Raw genomic sequence first — 19,213 nt, forward strand, 5'->3', positions numbered from 1 at the left:
CATGCTGGGAGTTGTAGTTTTGTAAAGCTGGAGGTACAGAAGTTGGAAAACAATGCTGTATGGCAGTGGTCTGCAAACAGTGAACCTCCAGATGTTGCAAAACTACAACTCTCAGCATGCCCGGACAGCCAACGGCTGTCCGGGCATGCTGGGAGTTGTAGTTTTGCTAAATTACGGACAATAGAGCTGTGGTCTCCAAACTGAGGACCACTAGATGTTGCAAAACTACAACTCCCAGCATGCCCGGACAGCCGTTGGCTGTCCGGGCATGCTGGGAGTTGTAGTTTTGCAACATCTGGAGGTTCACTGTTTGCAGACCACTGCCATACAGCATTGTTTTCCAACTTCTGGACCTCCAGCTGTTACAAAACTACAACTCCCAGCATGCTAGGATAGCCAAATGATGGGAGTTGTAGTTTTCCGACAGCTGGAGAACCACAAGTTGGCAACAATGGCGCAGACACTCCAGCATCGCCCAATGTTGTATTATGCCTAGTGCAGGGCCCGAGGGGGGCGGAGCATAACTTTTCTTTGGCGTACCTCAACGGTGTCAGGCTCCGCCCCCCCTGCGCTAGACATCACAACGTTTCATTCCCTTTAAATCCCTCCGAATGCAAAAACTCAAGTTTAAAATTTAAAGTGAAAGATTTTCGTGTTATTTTCGCCTCCTCAATGTCAAAAAAAAAAAAAAAAAAGGTAACGCAGTTTATTTGATAATTTTTTTTCCCCATATACAAAATAAAAATCGCACCTGAATCGTCAACTATACGAAAGATAAAAACCGACGTTACCTTCAACCGTAAAAAAAAACTCCGCCTCTCCGACTAACGCCGAATGCACGTTTACTGCGGACGATGGATGAAGAAATGAGTAACACTGAGTGAACTTTGGCAGAGACGTTATGCGATCACGCGGATCGGGGGTCATGTGATGCTGCAGAAATTTGGGCAAAGCTGGTGACCGGATGAGTCGTGGTTTAGCGGCATAGAATTGTCCTGACGATTTGATACATTTGTTGCAATTTCAAAGCCACGCCCCCTTTAAAGAGAGAGTGCTACAGGGAGCGCCGCCATTATTGCGCCATTTTTTAGACACGGGATTCCTTCCTTCTGAATAACCATAAACCCCTGGAATAAAGTGGCGAATGGTGAGTGAGATGGTGCCGGCGGGGACGCATCCAGGCGGAGTTCTTCTTAAAGAAACAGTCTCCAGATTGTACAGTGAAGGCCTCTTTGGCTTTTCCTATATACAAATAGTGTTTTTCGTCATAAAGTGCAACATTGCTCCAAAGTCCCAGCTACGAACCAGTCTATTGCTTCAGCAGATCCTTCAGCACCGCGCCAGAGTCAGCGGAGACGGGCAGAGGCGTGAAGGTGGGCAGGGCCTCCGATATGGGCTTCATGAGGAGGTGCCCCGACGTGCCCGACGAGGAGGTGGAGATGAGGGGCACAGCGGCCGAGCGGGCGGCCAGGAAAGGATTCGACTCCTGACGTCGACCCAACCCGGATCCTACGGAACAAAAGACGATTCAATCAGATTCGGTGGAGAAGAAACCGCAGCGACATCAGAGCTCAGAAGACGCCAGAACCGTCAGGGAGCAGTCCCATGTAATTACAGTCCTATGTAAATACAGCTCAATCCCTAAGGTACACCTCTCGATTCACTAATAAGACTTTGTGCTTCAGTTCTTATTATCAAGATCTCCGCTTGCTGTCAGTAAATCGCAATGATGCGGCTACATCCAGAGGCTGTAGACCCGGACCTCAGAATTCTCACAGCTGAGGATACGTTACAATTTTATTAAGTCAAGACAACTAACAGATTTAACCTGCACTGATCAGTGTTCCTCGACCTGTGGCTCTCCAGCTGTTGAAAAACTACAACTCCCAGCATGCTCCTGGATGTAGATCTGTTGGTTTAGAGCAGTGTTTCCGAACTGTTGGGCCTGCAGCTGTTGCAGAAATCACAACTCCCAGCATCCCATTTGTAGATTTGCAACAGGTGGAGGCACACTGGTTGGGAAACACTGCTTTAGGGACAACCTGTGGTTTTCCAGCTGTTGCAGAACTACAACTCCCAGTATGCCGCTGGTTGTAGATTTGTTGGTCTCATGCAGTTTATAAACTAGTGTGCCTCCAGCTGTTGCAGAAACCACAACCCCCAGAAGCCCGGACAGAAGAAAACTGTCCAGGCAAGCTAGGAGTTGTAGCTTTGCAACAGCTGGAGGCACACTAGTTTATAAACACTGCACTAGACCAACAAATCTACAACCAGGAGCATGCTGGGAGTTGTAGTTTCTGCAACAGCTGGAGGCACACTGGTTGGAAAACACTGTTTAAAGGCCAACTTGTGGTTTCCAGCTTTTGCAAAACTAAACTCCCATCATGCCCTGAGAGAGACCTTAGTGCAGACTTACCCAACCTGTGGCCCTCCAGCTGTTGCAAAACTACAACTCTCAGCAAGACCGGACAGCCGTTTGCTGTCTGGGCATGCTGGGAGTTGTAGTTTTGCAACAACTGGAGCCACACTGGTTGGGAAACACTTATACGGAGGCTGTCTGGGCATGCTGAGAGTTGTAGTATTTAGGGATGCACCGAGAGGGAAATAAACTAAAACCGAGAATTTAGGCTGTGGTTGGCGGAAAACCGAATCTGTATTGCCCCGCCCCCTTTTTTTAATAGTTTTTGTTACATTTTATTACTATTTTTGGGATGTGATGTGACCAAAATCTGCAATTTTTGCATTTGGGATTTTTTTGCATTTACGCCGTTCACAGTGCAGGATCAGAAACATAATAATTGGGACAATTACGCACGTGGCGATACCAAATATGTTTATTTTTATTATTTTTTCATATTTTTTACATGGAAAATGAGGGCGATTTAAACTTAATATGGAAAGGATTAATGGTTGTATTTTTAAACTTTTATTTAACTTATTTTTTTTTACATTTTTAGTCCCCTTAGGGGACTTTTAGGAGGAATCATTAGATTCCTCATACAGATCCTCATACAGGCTACCTCCACAGTGAATCGCCCAACCCCCCCCGAAATCGCGCTGCAGGGGGTGATCCACCCCACTTGACCACCAGGGAGCATTTACATGTACCTTTAGACCGCCGCTGTCAATTTTGACAGTGGCGATCTAAAGGGTTAATAGCCAGCATGTCGGCTATTAGCGCCCCCCCCCCCCCGCTACAAGAAACCAGGGGGCTTCGGGGTATGGTCAATGATGGACATTGGAGCAATCTCCGATGTCCATCATTACAGGCAGATATCAGCTGCTAATAGCGGAAGGCATCTCCCAACCCACAGCCCGCGTCATGTCCTCACTTGACTCATGACGTACATGATGTATCTCGAGGGTATGGAAGGGGTTAAGCCATGTCCCCCGAAATTTAGAAAATGCCTAAAGGGGCATTTTCGGTGGCCGAAATTTCGGTGCATACCTAGTAGTTTTGAAAAATCTGGAAGTTCACTGTTTGTAGACTTAGGTCAGTGTTTCCCAACCAGTGTGCCTCCAGCTGTTGCAAAAAATACAACTCCCAGCATGTGTTGGCTGTCTGGGCATACTGAGAGTTGAAGTTCTGCAACAGCTGGAGGCACACTGGATGGGAAACACATATAGAGGCTGTCACGGCATGCTGGGAATTGTAGCTTTGGCAACTGCTGAAAACCACAGGTTCCCTGGCCCAGACTGTACGCAATTGTAACAAACCCTCAGCTGTGAGAAGCATAACAACAATGTTGCCATTCACTTACTGCAAGCAGAGATTTTCAAAAAGGAATTAAATGCACAAATTATATTAGAAAACTGCAGAACTGTTCGTGCAATGTATTCTGCGACAATTTTTTCTGCTTTGCAGAATATTAGGCAGCAGATAAATTCCATTATACCCCCCCCCCTTCCTGTTCTATAGATTATAGATTATTCCCCGTACCTGGTGCAGCGGCGGCCGCCGTGGTGCTCTGACTCCCTCCGGCGGCTGCACCCAGCGGCACCATGTCCTGCATCGTCATCTTCAGCGGAGGAAGTTTCGGTAGCGATTCCGTCTCGAGGAACTTCACGAAGAGCTCGGAGAAGGACTAAAAAGACACGAGACACAATCTAAACGTCATAAACCGGGAGAATAAATCACTGAAAATAGATAAGAACATAACAACTTACACTATTAAATAGGGACTGCTGGCCGGGTCTCTGCGGGGTGCTGGGAACGCTCTTGGCTCCTCCTCCGAGCCAGCCAGTCACCCACCGGGTCACCCCACGGTTCTCCTCCATCAGGAGCTGTGAGGGGAAGGACAGGTTTAGTGGTCCCTAAAGTCAGCGATATCTATAAACATCCCCCAACGTCTGCAGCCGGCGCTCACCTCCTCCATCTCAGTCTTCTTCAGCCCCAGGATGCTCCCCATCAGCCGCAGAACCTCGTGACGCCTGTTCTTCGGGGTGTGAAAATGGCCGACAAACAGATTCCGCATTAACAGCCTGAAGGGAGAAAAAAAGATGTGTAACGTGAGGCTGTCCGGGCATGCTGGGAGTTGTAGTTACGCAACAGCTGGAGGCACCCTGTTTGGGAAACACTGCTCAGACTCCGACAGTACAGCAGAGCGGGTGTCCCACATGCGTTTTTACATGCAGTATTTTGGTTTAGAAAGAGATGTCTCCATTTATCATCCATTACTGTCTTTGGAACAAAGAGAGATGGATCCAGCTCGTGCAGATAAAAAGATTTTAATCCATGAGTCAAGGTGGATACAAGTAACGCGTTTCAAGCGCTGAATGCGCTCTAAGAGCGCATTCAGCGCTTGAAACGCGTTACTTGTATCCTCCTTGACTCATGGATTAAAATCTTTTTATCTGCACGAGCTGGATCCATCTCTCTTTGTTCCTCTGATTAGCTGGTGCCGTCCAGCACCTGGATCCGTGCTCTGCTGTCCGAGGCGGGGTGAGCTGGTCTTCAACTTACCTGCATTACTGTCTTTGCTTTCAAAAACTGCATCAAAACCTGAAGGTGAGAACACGTCCTTATACCCAGGACATCTGTACAGGTTCTGATTTAGGACAGGGGGTATATCTAAGGGCTGCACCCATCTCTTGTAGGTTCTGATTTAGGGCAGGGGGTATATCTAAGGGCTGCACCCATCTCCTGTAGGTTCTGATTTAGGACAGGGGGTATATCTGGGGGCTGCACCCATCTCCTGTAGGTTCTGATTTAGGACAGGGGGTATATCTGGGGGCTGCATACATCTCTTGTAGGTTCTGATTTAGGGCAGGGGGTATATCTAAGGGCTGCACCCATCTCCTGTAGGTTCTGATTTAGGACAGGGGGTATATCTGGGGGCTGCACCCATCTCTTGTAGGTTCTGATTTAGGACAGGGGGTATATCTGGGGGCTGCATACATCTCCTGTAGGTTCTGATTTAGGACAGGGGGTATATCTGGGGGCTGCATACATCTCCTGTAGGTTCTGATTTAGGACAGGGGGTTATACCTGGGGGCTGCACCCACCTCCTGTAGGTTCTGATTTAGGGCAGGGGTTATATCTGGGGGCTGCACCCATCTCTTGTAGGTTCTGATTTAGGGCAGGGGTTATATCTGGGGGCTGCACCCATCTCCTCTAGGTTCTGATTTAGGACAGGGGGTATATCTGGGGGCTGCACCCATCTCCTGTAGGTTCTGATTTAGGACAGGGGGTTATACCTGGGGGCTGCACCCACATCCTGTAGGTTCTGATTTAGGGCAGGGGTTATATCTGGGGGCTGCACCCATCTCTTGTAGGTTCTGATTTAGGGCAGGGGGTATATCTGGGGGCTGCACCCATCTCCTCTAGGTTCTGATTCAGGACAGGGGGTATATCTGGGGGCTGCACCCATCTCTTGTAGGTTCTGATTTAGGGCAGGGGGTATATCTGGGGGCTGCACCCATCTCCTGTAGGTTCTGATTTAGGACAGGGGTATATCTGGGGGCTGCACCCATTTCTTGTAGGTTCTGATTTAGGGCAGGGGGTATATCTGGGGGCTGCACCCATCTCCTGTAGGTTCTGATTTAGGACAGGGGGTATATCTTGGGGCTGCACCCATCTCTTGTAGGTTCTGATTTAGGGCAGGGGGTATATCTGGGGGCTGCACCCATCTCTTGTAGGTTCTGATTTAGGACAGGGGGTATATCTGGGGGCTGCACCCATCTCTTGTAAGTTCTGATTTAGGACAGGGGGTATATCTGGGGGCTGCACCCATCTCCTGTAGGTTCTGATTTAGGACAGGGGGTATATCTGGGGGCTGCACCCATCTCCTGTAGGTTCTGATTTAGGGCAGAAGGGTATATCTGGGGGCTGCACCCATCTCTTGTAGGTTCCGATTTAGAACAGAGGGTATATCTTGGGGCTGCACCCATCTCTTGTAGGTTCTGATTTAGGACAGGGGGTATATCTGGGGGCTGCACCCATCTCCTGTAGGTTCTGATTTAGGGCAGGGGGTATATCTGGGGGCTGCACCCATCTCTTGTAGGTTCTGATTCAGGACAGGGGGTATATCTGGGGGCTGCACCCATCTCCTGTAGGTTTTGATTTAGGACAGGGGGTATATCTGGGGGCTGCACCCATCTCCTGTAGGTTCTGATTTAGGACAGGGGGTATATCTGGGGGCTGCACCCATCTCCTGTAGGTTCTGATTTAGGACAGGGGTATATCTGGGGGCTGCACCCATCTCCTGTAGGTTCTGATTTAGGACAGGGGGTATATCTGGGGGCTGCACCCATCTCCTGTAGGTTCTGATTCAGGACAGGGGGTATATCTGGGGGCTGCACCCATCTCTTGTAGTTTCTGATTTAGGGCAGAGGGTATATCTGGGGGCTGCACCCATCTCCTGTAGGTTCTGATTTAGGACAGGGGGTATATCTGGGGGCTGCACCCATCTCCTGTAGGCTCTGATTTAGGGCAGAGGGTATATCTGGGGGCTGCACCCATCTCTTGTAGGCTCTGATTCAGGACAGGGGTATATCTGGGGGCTGCACCCATCTCCTGTAGGTTCTGATTTAGGACAGGGGGTATATCTGGGGGCTGCACCCATCTCTTGTAGGTTCTGATTCAGGACAGGGGGTATATCTGGGGGCTGCACCCATCTCTTGTAGTTTCTGATTTAGGGCAGAGGGTATATCTGGGGGCTGCACCCATCTCCTGTAGGTTCTGATTTAGGACAGGGGGTATATCTGGGGGCTGCACCCATCTCCTGTAGGATTAGATAAGCGGTTCCGTCCCCAGATTTCTCCTCTTGTTTAGCAGGAAGTTTACAATAACCTCCAGGTCCACATGTGGAAGTAATCGTGGGCGCCCGCGGTCATCCAGGTTCTTCATGAGATCTGCCTAATCTCTATCTGATCTCACCACAAGGAAATACAGACATCAAATACACAGAAAAAACAGCGCAGAGCGACAACATCGGGATCCGAACCCTGCGGGCGACGTGTGAACAAGTGTACACAGGACGGAGACCCCACAGTCACGTCAGGATCTTGGCTCCGCTCCCTTCACTCCCACGTGAGAAAGTTGAGTAACTTCAAAACTATTTTGATTTACTTATCTGGTACCGATCTTGGAATTACATCAGGTTCCCCAACTTGTGCCTCTCCAGTTGCTGCAGAACTACTATTCCCAGCATGCCCAAAGAGACCTTAGACCCGGCCTCTCCAACCTACAGCTCTCAAAATGTTGCAAAACTACAACTCCCATGATGCCCCGAGAGACCTTAGACCAAGGTTATCCAACCTGCGGCTCTCCAGTCGCTACAAAACTAAAACTCCCAGCAAGATCTAAGAGACCACAGAGCAGGACCCTCAACCTGAAGCTCTCCACATATTACAATACTACAACTCCCATGATCCCCTAAGAGACTTTAGAGCAGGGGTCTCCAACCTGTGGCTCTCCAGCTGTTGCTAAACTACAACTCACATCATGCCCTGAAATTCCTTAGAGTAGCCTTCGGCTTTCAGGGCATGATAGGAGTTGTAGTTTTTCAACAGCCAGAGAGCCACATGTTGACGAACACAATTACATAAGGTCTTATGCTCCAATCACATCCAAAGCTGCAGTCACAAGTGTTTTCCTCTTCTATCCTCTGCTCCCCCTGCTGGTTCAGAGTGTGTGCTTAATTGGCTCTGCTATGCAGCATTGTGGAAAATACAGAGATCACCTCTTAAAGGGGTACTCTAGTGGAATTTTTTTTTCTTTTTTTTAAATCAACTGGTGCCAGAAAGTTAAACAGATTTGTAAATGACTTCTATTAAAAAATCTTAATCCTTCCAGTACTTATTAGATGCTGAATACTACAGAGGAAATTATTTTCTTTTTAGAACACAGTGCTCTCTGCTGACATCACGCACACAGTGCTCTCTGCTGACACCTCTGTCCATTTTAGGAACTGTCCAGAACAGCATATGTTTGCAATGGGGATTTTCTCCTACTCTGGACAGTTCTTAAAATGGACAGAGATGTCAGCAGAGAGCACTGTGATCAGCAGAGAGCTCTGCGTTCGTGATGTCAGCAGAGAGCTCTGTATTCCAAAAAGAAAATAATTTCCTCTGTAGTATTCAGCAGCTAATAAGTACTGGAAGGATTAAGATTTTTTTAATAGAAGTAACTTACAAATCTGTTTAACTTTCTGGCATCAGTTGATTTAAAAAAAAATAAAAAAAATGGTTTTCCACCGGAGTACCCCTTTAAGTCTGAGGACAGGCAGGATCTACAAGATATCATTCAGGATGAGAAATAGTTCTTCTGATTCAGAGACATCAACAGATATAGACTCCCAGTACAACAGAAGAATCCTGAATGCAGCTCTTGGTGTGAATGGAGCAGAGCACTCCGTTGTAGCTCTGCAACATCTGTATGTTCACGGTCTGGATACTAAACTCAGTGTTTCCCAACCAGGGTGCCTCCAGCTGTTGCAAATCTACAACTCCCAGCATGCCCGGACAGTTATTGGCTGTCTGGGCATGCTGGGATTTGTAATTTTGCAACATCTGGAAGTTCACAGTCTGAAGACTAAGGTCAATGTTTCCCAACCAGGGTGCCTCCAGCTGTTGCAAAACTACAACTCCCAGCATGCCCGGACAGCCGCTGGCTGTCCGGGCATGCTGGGAGTTGTAGTTTTGCAACATTTGAAAAAAATGCAGTTCTCTGAATACAGCTCTGGGTGTGAATAAATAAGAGCACTCTAAGCATGCTGGGAGTTGTAGTTTTGCAACATCTGGAAGTTCAGGTCAGTGGTTCCCAACCAAGGTGCCTCCAGCTGTTACAAAATTACAACAGCTGGAGACACTAAACCGGACTCAAATGATGCAACCATTGTATAGCAGGGTTATAGGCTGCATTTGCACAGTAGGGGGCAGTAGTGAGCTTTTGGGGGGTTCAGATGCTGTAGACAAACCCCAGACAGGTGTCCGCGGCCGCGCAGCCAGGGGTGGTCGCCATACTTCTAGCGCGGCCACACGTTTCACTTACTTGTCGACCTTCCCTTCTGTGCTGTTCAGCAGGTTCATCAGCTTATTCTGCGCCTCCTCCAGCATCTCCTGCTTCAGGTCACCTGACGAAACACAAGGAATATGGCGGCATTACTGACCGGCAGAGAGCGGGCAATGTCCCCCCACCCCCAATCTGTTCTCCACATCGCACTGTATCGCGGCCCCGGTCCAGGAGATTATTTGGCCCATCGGGGGCTGCATTGTTTCTCTGGTTTATCTTGATTTTTCACAAGACTTGGAATGTTGTTCCAATGATTAGTAAATGACCTTAAATATTCCCTAATGGATTCTCCACCCTAAAGTGTGAGAACGTTCAGCGTGTAGGGGGGGGGTCCTGCTTTGGGTGCGGAGATACCAGCGTCTAGACGGCTCTAGTGGTGATGGAATAGGTGATGAAACGTGTTACAGCCAACTCTACAGGATCATTCCTTATAGGGACATGAAGACGTAACAGAAGGGTCTCAACCAGAGCTCCCCCCCCCCCCCCCCCGATCTACAGCCGGTCTTGTTCTGGAGTCCATTGAGGGTCACAGAGAATAAAGTCTATGCCCATTCACCAATACGAAGGTGGGAGGTGCCTGATAGGAAACATGAGGCAATGTGGTGTACAGAGGATTTCTGATCCCCGACCTCACATTATATATATAATAGGATAAAGGGGACACATGGGGGCCGGGAATGGATGTGAAGGAGTCCTGTGTATGTGGAGAGAGGACGAGACGGTCATCACAATCCTCCCACCATCCCCAGCGTCCTAATCACTCATCACATCCACAATCTCCTCCTCATGTCCAGTCCTCCTCATTACCCTCCTCCTCCTCCTCATTACCCTCCTACTCCTCCTCATTACCCTCCTACTCCTCCTCATTACCCTCATCCTCCTCCTCCTCCTCATGTCCAGTCCTCCTCCTCATTACCCTCATCCTTCTCCTCATGCCTAATCCTCCTCCTCATCCTTCTCCTCATGCCTAGTCCTCCTCCTCCTCATGCCTAGTCCTCCTCCTCATGCCTAGTCCTCCTCCTCATCCTTCTCCTCATGCCTAGTCCTCCTCCTCATCCTTCTCATGCCTAGTCCTCCTTCTCATGCCTAGTCCTCCTCCTCATGCCTAGTCCTCCTCCTCATGCCTAGTTCTCCTCCTCATCCTTCTCCTCATGCCTAGTCCTCCTCCTCATGCCTAGTCCTCCTCCTCATGCCTAGTTCTCCTCCTCATCCTTCTCCTCATGCCTAGTCCTCCTCCTCATCCTTCTCATGCCTAGTCCTCCTCCTCATGCCTAGTCCTCCTCCTCATGCCTAGTTCTCCTCCTCATCCTTCTCCTCATGCCTAGTCCTCCTCCTCATCCTTCTCATACCTAGTCCTCCTCCTCCTGCCTAGTCCCCCTACCAATTTCAAAGACCTAATCACTCATCGTCATCCTCCTCCCAATCATCACACCACCTCAATCCTCCTCCCCATCACCCCCTTGTCCTCCTCCCGATCTTTATGGTACTCATCTTCCTCCTCATCCCCTGTCCTCCTCCCAATCCTCATTGTATTCTTCCTCCTCCCCATCATCCCCCTATTCTCATCATAACCCCTTATTCCTGTTTCCCCCAACCAGGGTGCCTGCAGGTGTTACAAAACTACAACTCCAGCATGCCCGGACAGCCAAAGATGAGGAGGAGTATCCTGAGGATATGGGGGATGAGGAGGAAGAAGAGTATCCTGAGGATATGGGGGATGAGGAGGAAGAAGAGTATCCTGAGGATATGGGGGATGAGGAGGAAGAAGAGTATCCTGAGGATATGGGGGATGAGGAGGAAGAAGAGTATCATGAGGATATGGGGGATGAGGAGGAAGAAGAGTATCATGAGGATAGGGGGGGGGGGGGGGGCGATATTCTTCTTCCTCCTCATCCCCCATACCTCATGATACTCTTCTTCCTCCTCATCCCCCATATCCTCAGGATACTCCTCTTCCTCCTCATCCCCCATATCCTCAGGATACTCCTCTTCCTCCTCATCCCCCATATCCTCAGGATACTCTTCTTCCTCCTCATCCCCCATATCCTCAGGATACTCTTCTTCCTCCTCATCCCCCATATCCTCAGGATACTCTTCTTCCTCCTCATCCCCCATATCCTCAGGATACTCCTCTTCCTCCTCTTCATCCCCCTATCCTTATGGTACTCCTCCTCCTCCCCTCTATCCTCATGGTAGTCATCTTCCTCCTCATCCTATCCTCATCTTCCTCCTCATTCCCCTCTATCCTCATCTTCCCCCCTTATTCCCTCTATCCTCCTAATACTCCTCTTCCTCCCCCTATCCTCATCTTCCTCTTCCTCCTCATCCCCCCTATGCTCATTATACTCCTCTTCCTTATCCCCCCTATCCTCATGGTAGTCATATTCCTCCTCATTCCCCCTATCCTCATCTTCCTCCTTACCCCCCTATCCTCATGGTACTCCTCTTCCTCCTCATCATCACTCTAATAAATTGCTGTAAGAATGAATTTAAATTATCTAATAAATTGGGGTAAGCGGTGACGACCCCCTATACTGAGATGAAGGGAGGAGCCTGCACAGTCCTAGCTCCACCCACATCTCCTGCGCCCATCTGGGGTGCTCTGTACCCGGCAGGTTAGGGGTCAGGCGCTGGTATCGGGCAGAGAAGCTTTCACTCGGTTTTTTCTTCTTTCTTGAGCACAAAGCGCAGGCTGTCTTGGCTCGGGTCGGGGTCTGGCGGGTTCTGGGCTTAGAAACAGCAGATTGGGAACGGTCAGGATCAATTTGTTAACCATTTAAGGCAATTCAGAAAGGAACGACTGGCAGAGCCGGGTCTGTGTGTGAATCCAGGCGGCTGCCAGCACGTCCATAAAGAAATCCTTCACGAGATTTGGCGGCGGCTCCGTCTGAGAATGCATTTGGGACCGATCTCAATAGGGGTTGGTTTTTTTTTAGCGTCTATAGCAAGAAGTAACTCCTTCACTGCCAGATCAGACTAAAATGTAATGTGAGGCCGTGTAAGTACCTTCATATACACGGCAGAATAATTTCAATAATCCGGTATAATCTAAGGTTACCAGACATTCACCGGCCCCAGAGTCAGATGACATCCCACAGATGATCGATCGGATGAGATCCGGGGAATCTCGAGTCAGCAGCTTCATCTCTGTTATGTTCCTCGTTCCTGTACAATGTCTGCAGTGTGGCCCGGGGGGCATTATTCTGCTGATAGAGGTCGCTGCCATTAGGGGGTCCCGCCACCATAAAGGGGGGTACTTGGTCTGTATAATGGTTAGGTAGGTGGTACGTGTCACAGTAACCTCCACATGATGTCAGGACATAAGGTCTGTGGCAGCACATCGCCACCTTGTCTTCCTCCCATAATGCATCCTGGTGCCATCTCTTCCCCAGGTAAGTGACGCACACAAACCAGACATCTACCTGATGGCAAAGAGAGCTGGTAGGGGTATAACTACTATATATAACTATCCTATAGAGATAGCAGCAGTATACAAATAGAGCTGGAGGGGAGGTGTATAACTACTATATATAACTATCCTATAGAGATAGCAGCAGTATACAAATAGAGCTGAAGGGGAGATGTATAACTACTATATATAACTATCCTATAGAGATAGCAGCAGTATACAAATAGAGCTGAAGGGGAGATGTATAACTACTATATATAACTATTCTATAGAGATAGCAGCAGTATACAAATAGAGCTGAAGGGGAGATGTATAACTACTATATATAACTATCCTATAGAGATAGCAGCAGTATACAAATAGAGCTGAAGGGGAGATGTATAACTACTATATATAACTATCCTATAGAGATAGCAGCAGTATACAAATAGAGCTGAAGGGGAGATGTATAACTACTATATATAACTATCCTATAGAGATAGCAGCAGTATACAAATAGAGCTGAAGGGGAGATGTATAACTACTATATATAACTATCCTATAGAGATAGCAGCAGTATACAAATAGAGCTGGGGGGGAGGTGTATAACTACTATATATAACTATCCTATAGAAATAGCAGCAGTATACAGATAGAGCTGGAGGGGAAGTGTATAACTACAATCTATCCTTATCCCATAGAAATAGCAGCAGTATACAGATCGAGCAGGAGGGAAAGCGTATAACTACTATCTATCCTTATTCCATAGAAATAGCAGCAGTATACAGATAGAGCTGGAGGGGAGGTGTATAATTACTATATTTACTGATCCCATATAGATAGCGGCAGTATACAGAGAGCTGGAGGGGAGATTTATATCTACTATATATCCTGATCTCATGGAGATAGCAGCAGCAGTATACAGAGAGCTGGAAGGGCTTTACATCACTTCTAATGTCTGATCTAGTTGAGTTGAGCTGAGCTGCAATACCAAACGTGACCAAGGGTGGTGCTGTTGTCATATGTTCTCATATCCCTATTTGTAATCAGTGCAGCTCATGCAGGGGTTAAACCTAATAGTATTCCCAGAGGTGTCTGGCTCCTCCAACTCTTACACCTTGAAAAGAAATCATGGTCGGCCGAGGAGTTACTAGCGGTGGTGATGGTGGGCAGGAAATAAGGGGCTCATACAGTTAGGTTTCCCAACCAGGGTACCTCCAGCTGTTGCAAAACTACAATTCCCAGCAGTTGGCTGTCCGGGCATGCTGGGAGTTGTAGTTTTGCAACAGCTGGAGTCATCCTGGTAAATGCACAGGTGGCAGCATACAAACAGTTAACGCACAGGATTCCCCTTCTCCAGGGCCGGGGATTTTTTTTCGGGGGCCCCTCGGTGGACGCGGCCATCATGTGCCGCATCATTCATCAATCTTCGCGCAGAACAAACATTATTTATATTAAGGAATTTCCCGTCTAGTCAACCTAATGTGTTTGGAATATGGGAACGTTTTATGGTAACGTCAACACTGGCGAACGAAACCTACAGAGAAAACAATGGGCGATGGAGGAGTCCGATCTAATCTGATCCTCAACAGAAGGAAGTATAAGACCGTAACACGGACCCCGGCCAAAAAAACACCCGAACGGGGGGGGACATGTGCCCCCAGAGCAAGCGTGATCCGAGAGGTGGCAGCGACCACAGCGCATTACATCAACACAAACCTGATAGGTTTAACATATGGGCGCGAGGAAAAGTGTTCTACCCTGTAATATTATATCAATCCTGCTTTACCAGCTGTATACAGGGGGGCAAAAAAGTATTTAGTCAGCCCCCAATTGTACAAGTTCTCCCCCTTATAAAGATGAGAGGCTGTAATCATCATCATAGGTTATAACCTCAACTATGAGAGACAGAATGAGAAAAAAAATCCATAAAATCACATTGTCTGATTTATAAAGAATTTATTTGCAAATTATGGTGGGAAATAAGTATTTGGTCAATAAGAAAAGTTCATCTCAATAATTTGTTATATCCCCTTTGTTGGTAATGACAGAGGTCACATGTTTTCTGTCTTCACAAGGTTCTCACACACTGTTGCTGGTATTTTGGCCCATTCCTCCATGCAGATCTCCTCTAGAGCAGTGATGTTTTGGGGCTGTCACTGGGCAACACAGACTTTCAACTCCCTACAAAGGTTTTCTATGGGGTTGAGATCTGGAGACTGGCTAGGCCACTCCAGGACCTTGAAATGCTTCTTACTAGGCCACTCCTTCATTGCCCCGGTGGTGTGTTTGGGATCATTGTCATGCTGAAAGACCCAGCCACGTTTCATCTTCAATGTCCTTGCTGATGGAAGGAGGTTTTCACTCACAATCTCACTATACATGGCCCCAATCATTCTTTCCTTTACACTGATCAGTCATCCTGGTCCCTTAGCAGAAAAACAGCCCCAAAGCATGATATTTCCACCCCCCATGCTTCACAGTAGTTATGGTGTTCTTTGGATGCAACTCAGCATTCTTTCTCCTCCAAACACGACGAGTTGAGTTTTTACCAGAAAGTTCTACTTTGGTTTCATCTGACCATATGACATTCTCCCAATCCTCTTCTGGTTCACCCAAATGTTCTCTAGCAAACTTCAGACGGGCCCGGACATGTACTGGCTTAAGCATTGGGACACGTCTGGCCCTGCATGATTTGAGTCCCTGGCGTCGTAGTGTGTTACTGATAGTAGCCTTTGTGACTTTGGTCCCAGCTCTCTGCAGGTCATTCACTAGGTCCCCCCGTGTGGTTCTGTGATTTTTGCTCACCGTTTTTGTGATCATTTTGACACAACGGGGTGAGATCTTGCGTGGAGCCCGAGGGAGATTACCAGTGGTCTTGTATGTCTTCCATTTTCTAATAATTGCTCCCACGGTTGATTTCTTCACACCAAGCTGCTTGCCTATTGCAGAATCAGTCTTCCCAGCCTGGTGCAGGTCTACAATTTTGTTTCTGGTGTCCTTCGACAGCTCTTTGGTCTTGGCCATAGTGGAGTTTGGAGTGTGACAGTTTGAGGTTGTGGACAGGTGTCTTTTATACTGATAACAGGTTCAAACAGGAGCCATTAATACAGGTAACGAGTGGAGGACAGAGGAGACTCTTAAAGAGTTACTCCTGTGGAAACCTTTTTTTTTTTAAATCAACTGGTGACAGAAAGTTAAACAGATTTGTAAATCACTTCTATTAAAAAATCTTAATCCTTCCAGTACTTTTTAGGGTCTGCGATACCAAAAAATGGGGTTATGCAAATATAAATCAACAACTGGTGTGTTGCTATAATAGATAAACTCCCATAAACACACCAGGGCAATAAATACGAATGAATATTAATCTTTATTGAAAATACATGATTAAAAACATTAAAACAAGGACGACAACAAGACAGACAAATCATGGCTGCTACACAGGTAGGTAATTAGCAATGTGCAAAAGAATTGGTGCAAAAATAGAGAAAATAAATACTATATTAAAGTGACTTATGCAATCTATACGGCTGCCAAAGTGCAGCATAAAGTAGATATAGACAATGTAAACACTTCAATATGTAAACAGTAAATATTATGGCCACAGCCAAATGGTATTGCACATAATACAGTGGACCCTCAAGTTACAATATTAATTGGTTCCAGGACGGCCATTGTATGTTGAAACCATTGTATGTTGAGACCAGAACTCTATGGAAACCTGGTAATTGGTTCTGAAACCACCAAAATGTCATCCAAAAATAGGAGAAAGTGAGGATTAAAGAAAAATAAGTAGATAACTAATATAGATAAAGCAAATCCATATAAAATTAGGAAATATCTGCTGGGAACTGTAATCACTGTCTATGTCAGTGTTTCCCAAGCAGGGAGCCTCCAGCTGTTGCAAAACTACAACTCCCAGCATGCCCGGACAGCCAAAGGCTGTCCGGGCATGCTGGGAGTTGTAGTTTTGCAACAGTTGGGGGCACCCTGCTTGGGAAACACTGGTCTATGTAGAGGACAGGAGCTTCTTCAGGTTCCTGTACAGTACACGCAATGTCCTAAAAAAGTAACATGGAGTCGCCCTCACCTGGTGTCCAAAGGAGCAGCTAATCCTGGTACAGGTAAAGTGTACAGAACATGTAATACCTCCCTGTACTGTAGGGGGCGCTACCAGACACCAGTCAGTGCATACACTTCAGTAATACAGGGGTTTTACCAGTGAATGCCAATTCTGATTGGTCGGTTCTTCCAGCCATTGACACGTTTCACAGATCTGGACTGTCTGTAGTATTGTATGTTGAGTCTGGTTTCAACTTACGATGGTCCAGAAAAGACCATTGTATGTTGAAACTATTGTATGTTGAGGCCATTGTAAGTTGAGGGATCACTGTATAAGGTGACACAGTGGAAGGAGGCAAAACAATAGAAAAGCCTGCACTTATCTGATCCGTCACTGAACTGTGCAAAGAGAACACCTAAGATGTTGGTGGGAAAGACAAAAGAGCAAAACCCACCACATCAGACCCGGTGTCAGCTAGAAGGCTGAAAGGTAAATTGCCACAGCAGAGCGACGGATCAGACCCATGGTACACACATATCCCTATGCAGCACTCCAGACCCCAACGCCGCTTCGCTGTGAAGGCTTCCTCAGGGAACGCTCCCTGTTTACATTGTCTATATCTACTTTATGCTGCACTTTGGCAGCCGTATAGATTGTATAAGTCACTTTAATATAGTATTTATTTTCTCTATTTTTGCACACCAATTCTTTTGCACATTGCTAATTATCTACCACAGTGCTCTCTGCTGACATCTCTGTCCATTTTAGGAACTGCCCAGAGAAGGAGAAAATCCCCAGAGCAAACATATGCTGCTCTGGACAGTTCCTAAAATGGAGAGAGGTGTCAGCAGAGAGCACTGTGAACATGACATCAGAGGAAATGCATTTCTTTTTCGGATTTCTCTTTATTATACAGCCCCTAAAAAGTACTGGAAGGATTAAGATTTTTTAATATAAGCGATTTACTAATCTGTTTAACTTTCTGGCACCAGTTGATTAAAAAAAAAAAGTTTTCCACCGGAGTACCCCTTTAAAGAAGAAGTTACAGGTCTTTGAGAGCCCGAAATCTTACTTGTTTGTAGGTGACCAAATACTTATTTTCCACCATAATTTGAAAATAAATTCTTTAGAAATCAGACAATGTGATCTTATGGATTTGTTCTCATTCTGTCTCTCATCGTTGAGGTTATAACCTATGATGATAATTACAGCCTCATCTTTATAAGGGGGAGAACTTGTACAATTGGGGGCTGACTAAATACTTTTTTACCCCACTGTATATATAATTATATACAGAATATATACCCAGGTTATTCCAGCATAGTCCATATCACTATATACAGGAGATATATAACTTATACCAGCTGTACATATATATTATATACAGTATATACCAGGTTATACCAGCATGGTCCATATCACTATATACAGGAGATATATAACTTATACCAGCTGTACATATATATTATATACAGTATATACCCAGGTTATACCAGCATGGTCCATATCACTATATACAGGAGATATATAACTTCTACCAGCTGTACATATATATTATATACAGTATATACCAGGTTATACCAGCATGGTCCATATCACTATATACAGGAGATATAACTTATACCAGCTGTACATATATATTATATACAGTATATACCAGGTTATACCAGCATGGTCCATATCACTATATACAGGAGATATATAACTTATACCAGCTCTACATATATATTATATACAGTATATACCAGGTTATACCAGCATGGTCCATATCACTATATACAGGAGATATATAACTTATACCAGCTGTACATATATATTATGTACAGTATATACCCGGTTATACCAGCATGGTGCATATCACTATATACAGGAGATATATAACTTATACCAGCTGTACATATATATTATATACAGTATATACCCAGGTTATACCAGAATGGTCCATATCACTATATACAGGAGATATATAACTTATACCAGCTGTACATATATATTATATACAGTATATACCAGGTTATACCAGCATGGTCCATATCACTATACTGTATACAGGAGATATATAACTTATACCAGCTGTACATATATATTATATACAGTATATACTCAGGATATACCAGCATGGTCCATATCACTATATACAGGAGATATATAACTTATACCAGTTGTACATATATATTATATACAGTATATACCAGGTTATACCAGCATGGTCCATATCACTATATACAGGAGATATATAACTTAT

General features: G+C 46.2%; 1 protein-coding gene across 2 annotated transcripts in view; it reads right to left on the reverse strand.

The window, feature by feature from the left end:
• Positions 1 to 318: 318 nt before the first annotated feature.
• Positions 319 to 19,213, reverse strand: part of TRIP11 (thyroid hormone receptor interactor 11) — a 67,296-nt gene continuing 48,401 nt past the window's right edge. For both annotated transcript variants that reach the window (XM_056546719.1, XM_056546720.1), the window contains 5 exons: positions 9,494 to 9,575; positions 4,368 to 4,482; positions 4,168 to 4,284; positions 3,941 to 4,085; positions 319 to 1,509 (listed from right to left, as the gene is read on the reverse strand). In XM_056546719.1, coding sequence (XP_056402694.1) covers positions 1,310 to 1,509; positions 3,941 to 4,085; positions 4,168 to 4,284; positions 4,368 to 4,482; positions 9,494 to 9,575 — 659 coding nt within the window. In that variant the 3' untranslated portion in view covers positions 319 to 1,309. The remainder of the gene's footprint in view (positions 1,510 to 3,940; positions 4,086 to 4,167; positions 4,285 to 4,367; positions 4,483 to 9,493; positions 9,576 to 19,213) is intronic.

The sequence above is a fragment of the Hyla sarda genome, chromosome 11 (genome assembly GCF_029499605.1).
Source record: "Hyla sarda isolate aHylSar1 chromosome 11, aHylSar1.hap1, whole genome shotgun sequence".
Taxonomy (NCBI): Eukaryota; Metazoa; Chordata; class Amphibia; order Anura; family Hylidae; genus Hyla; species Hyla sarda.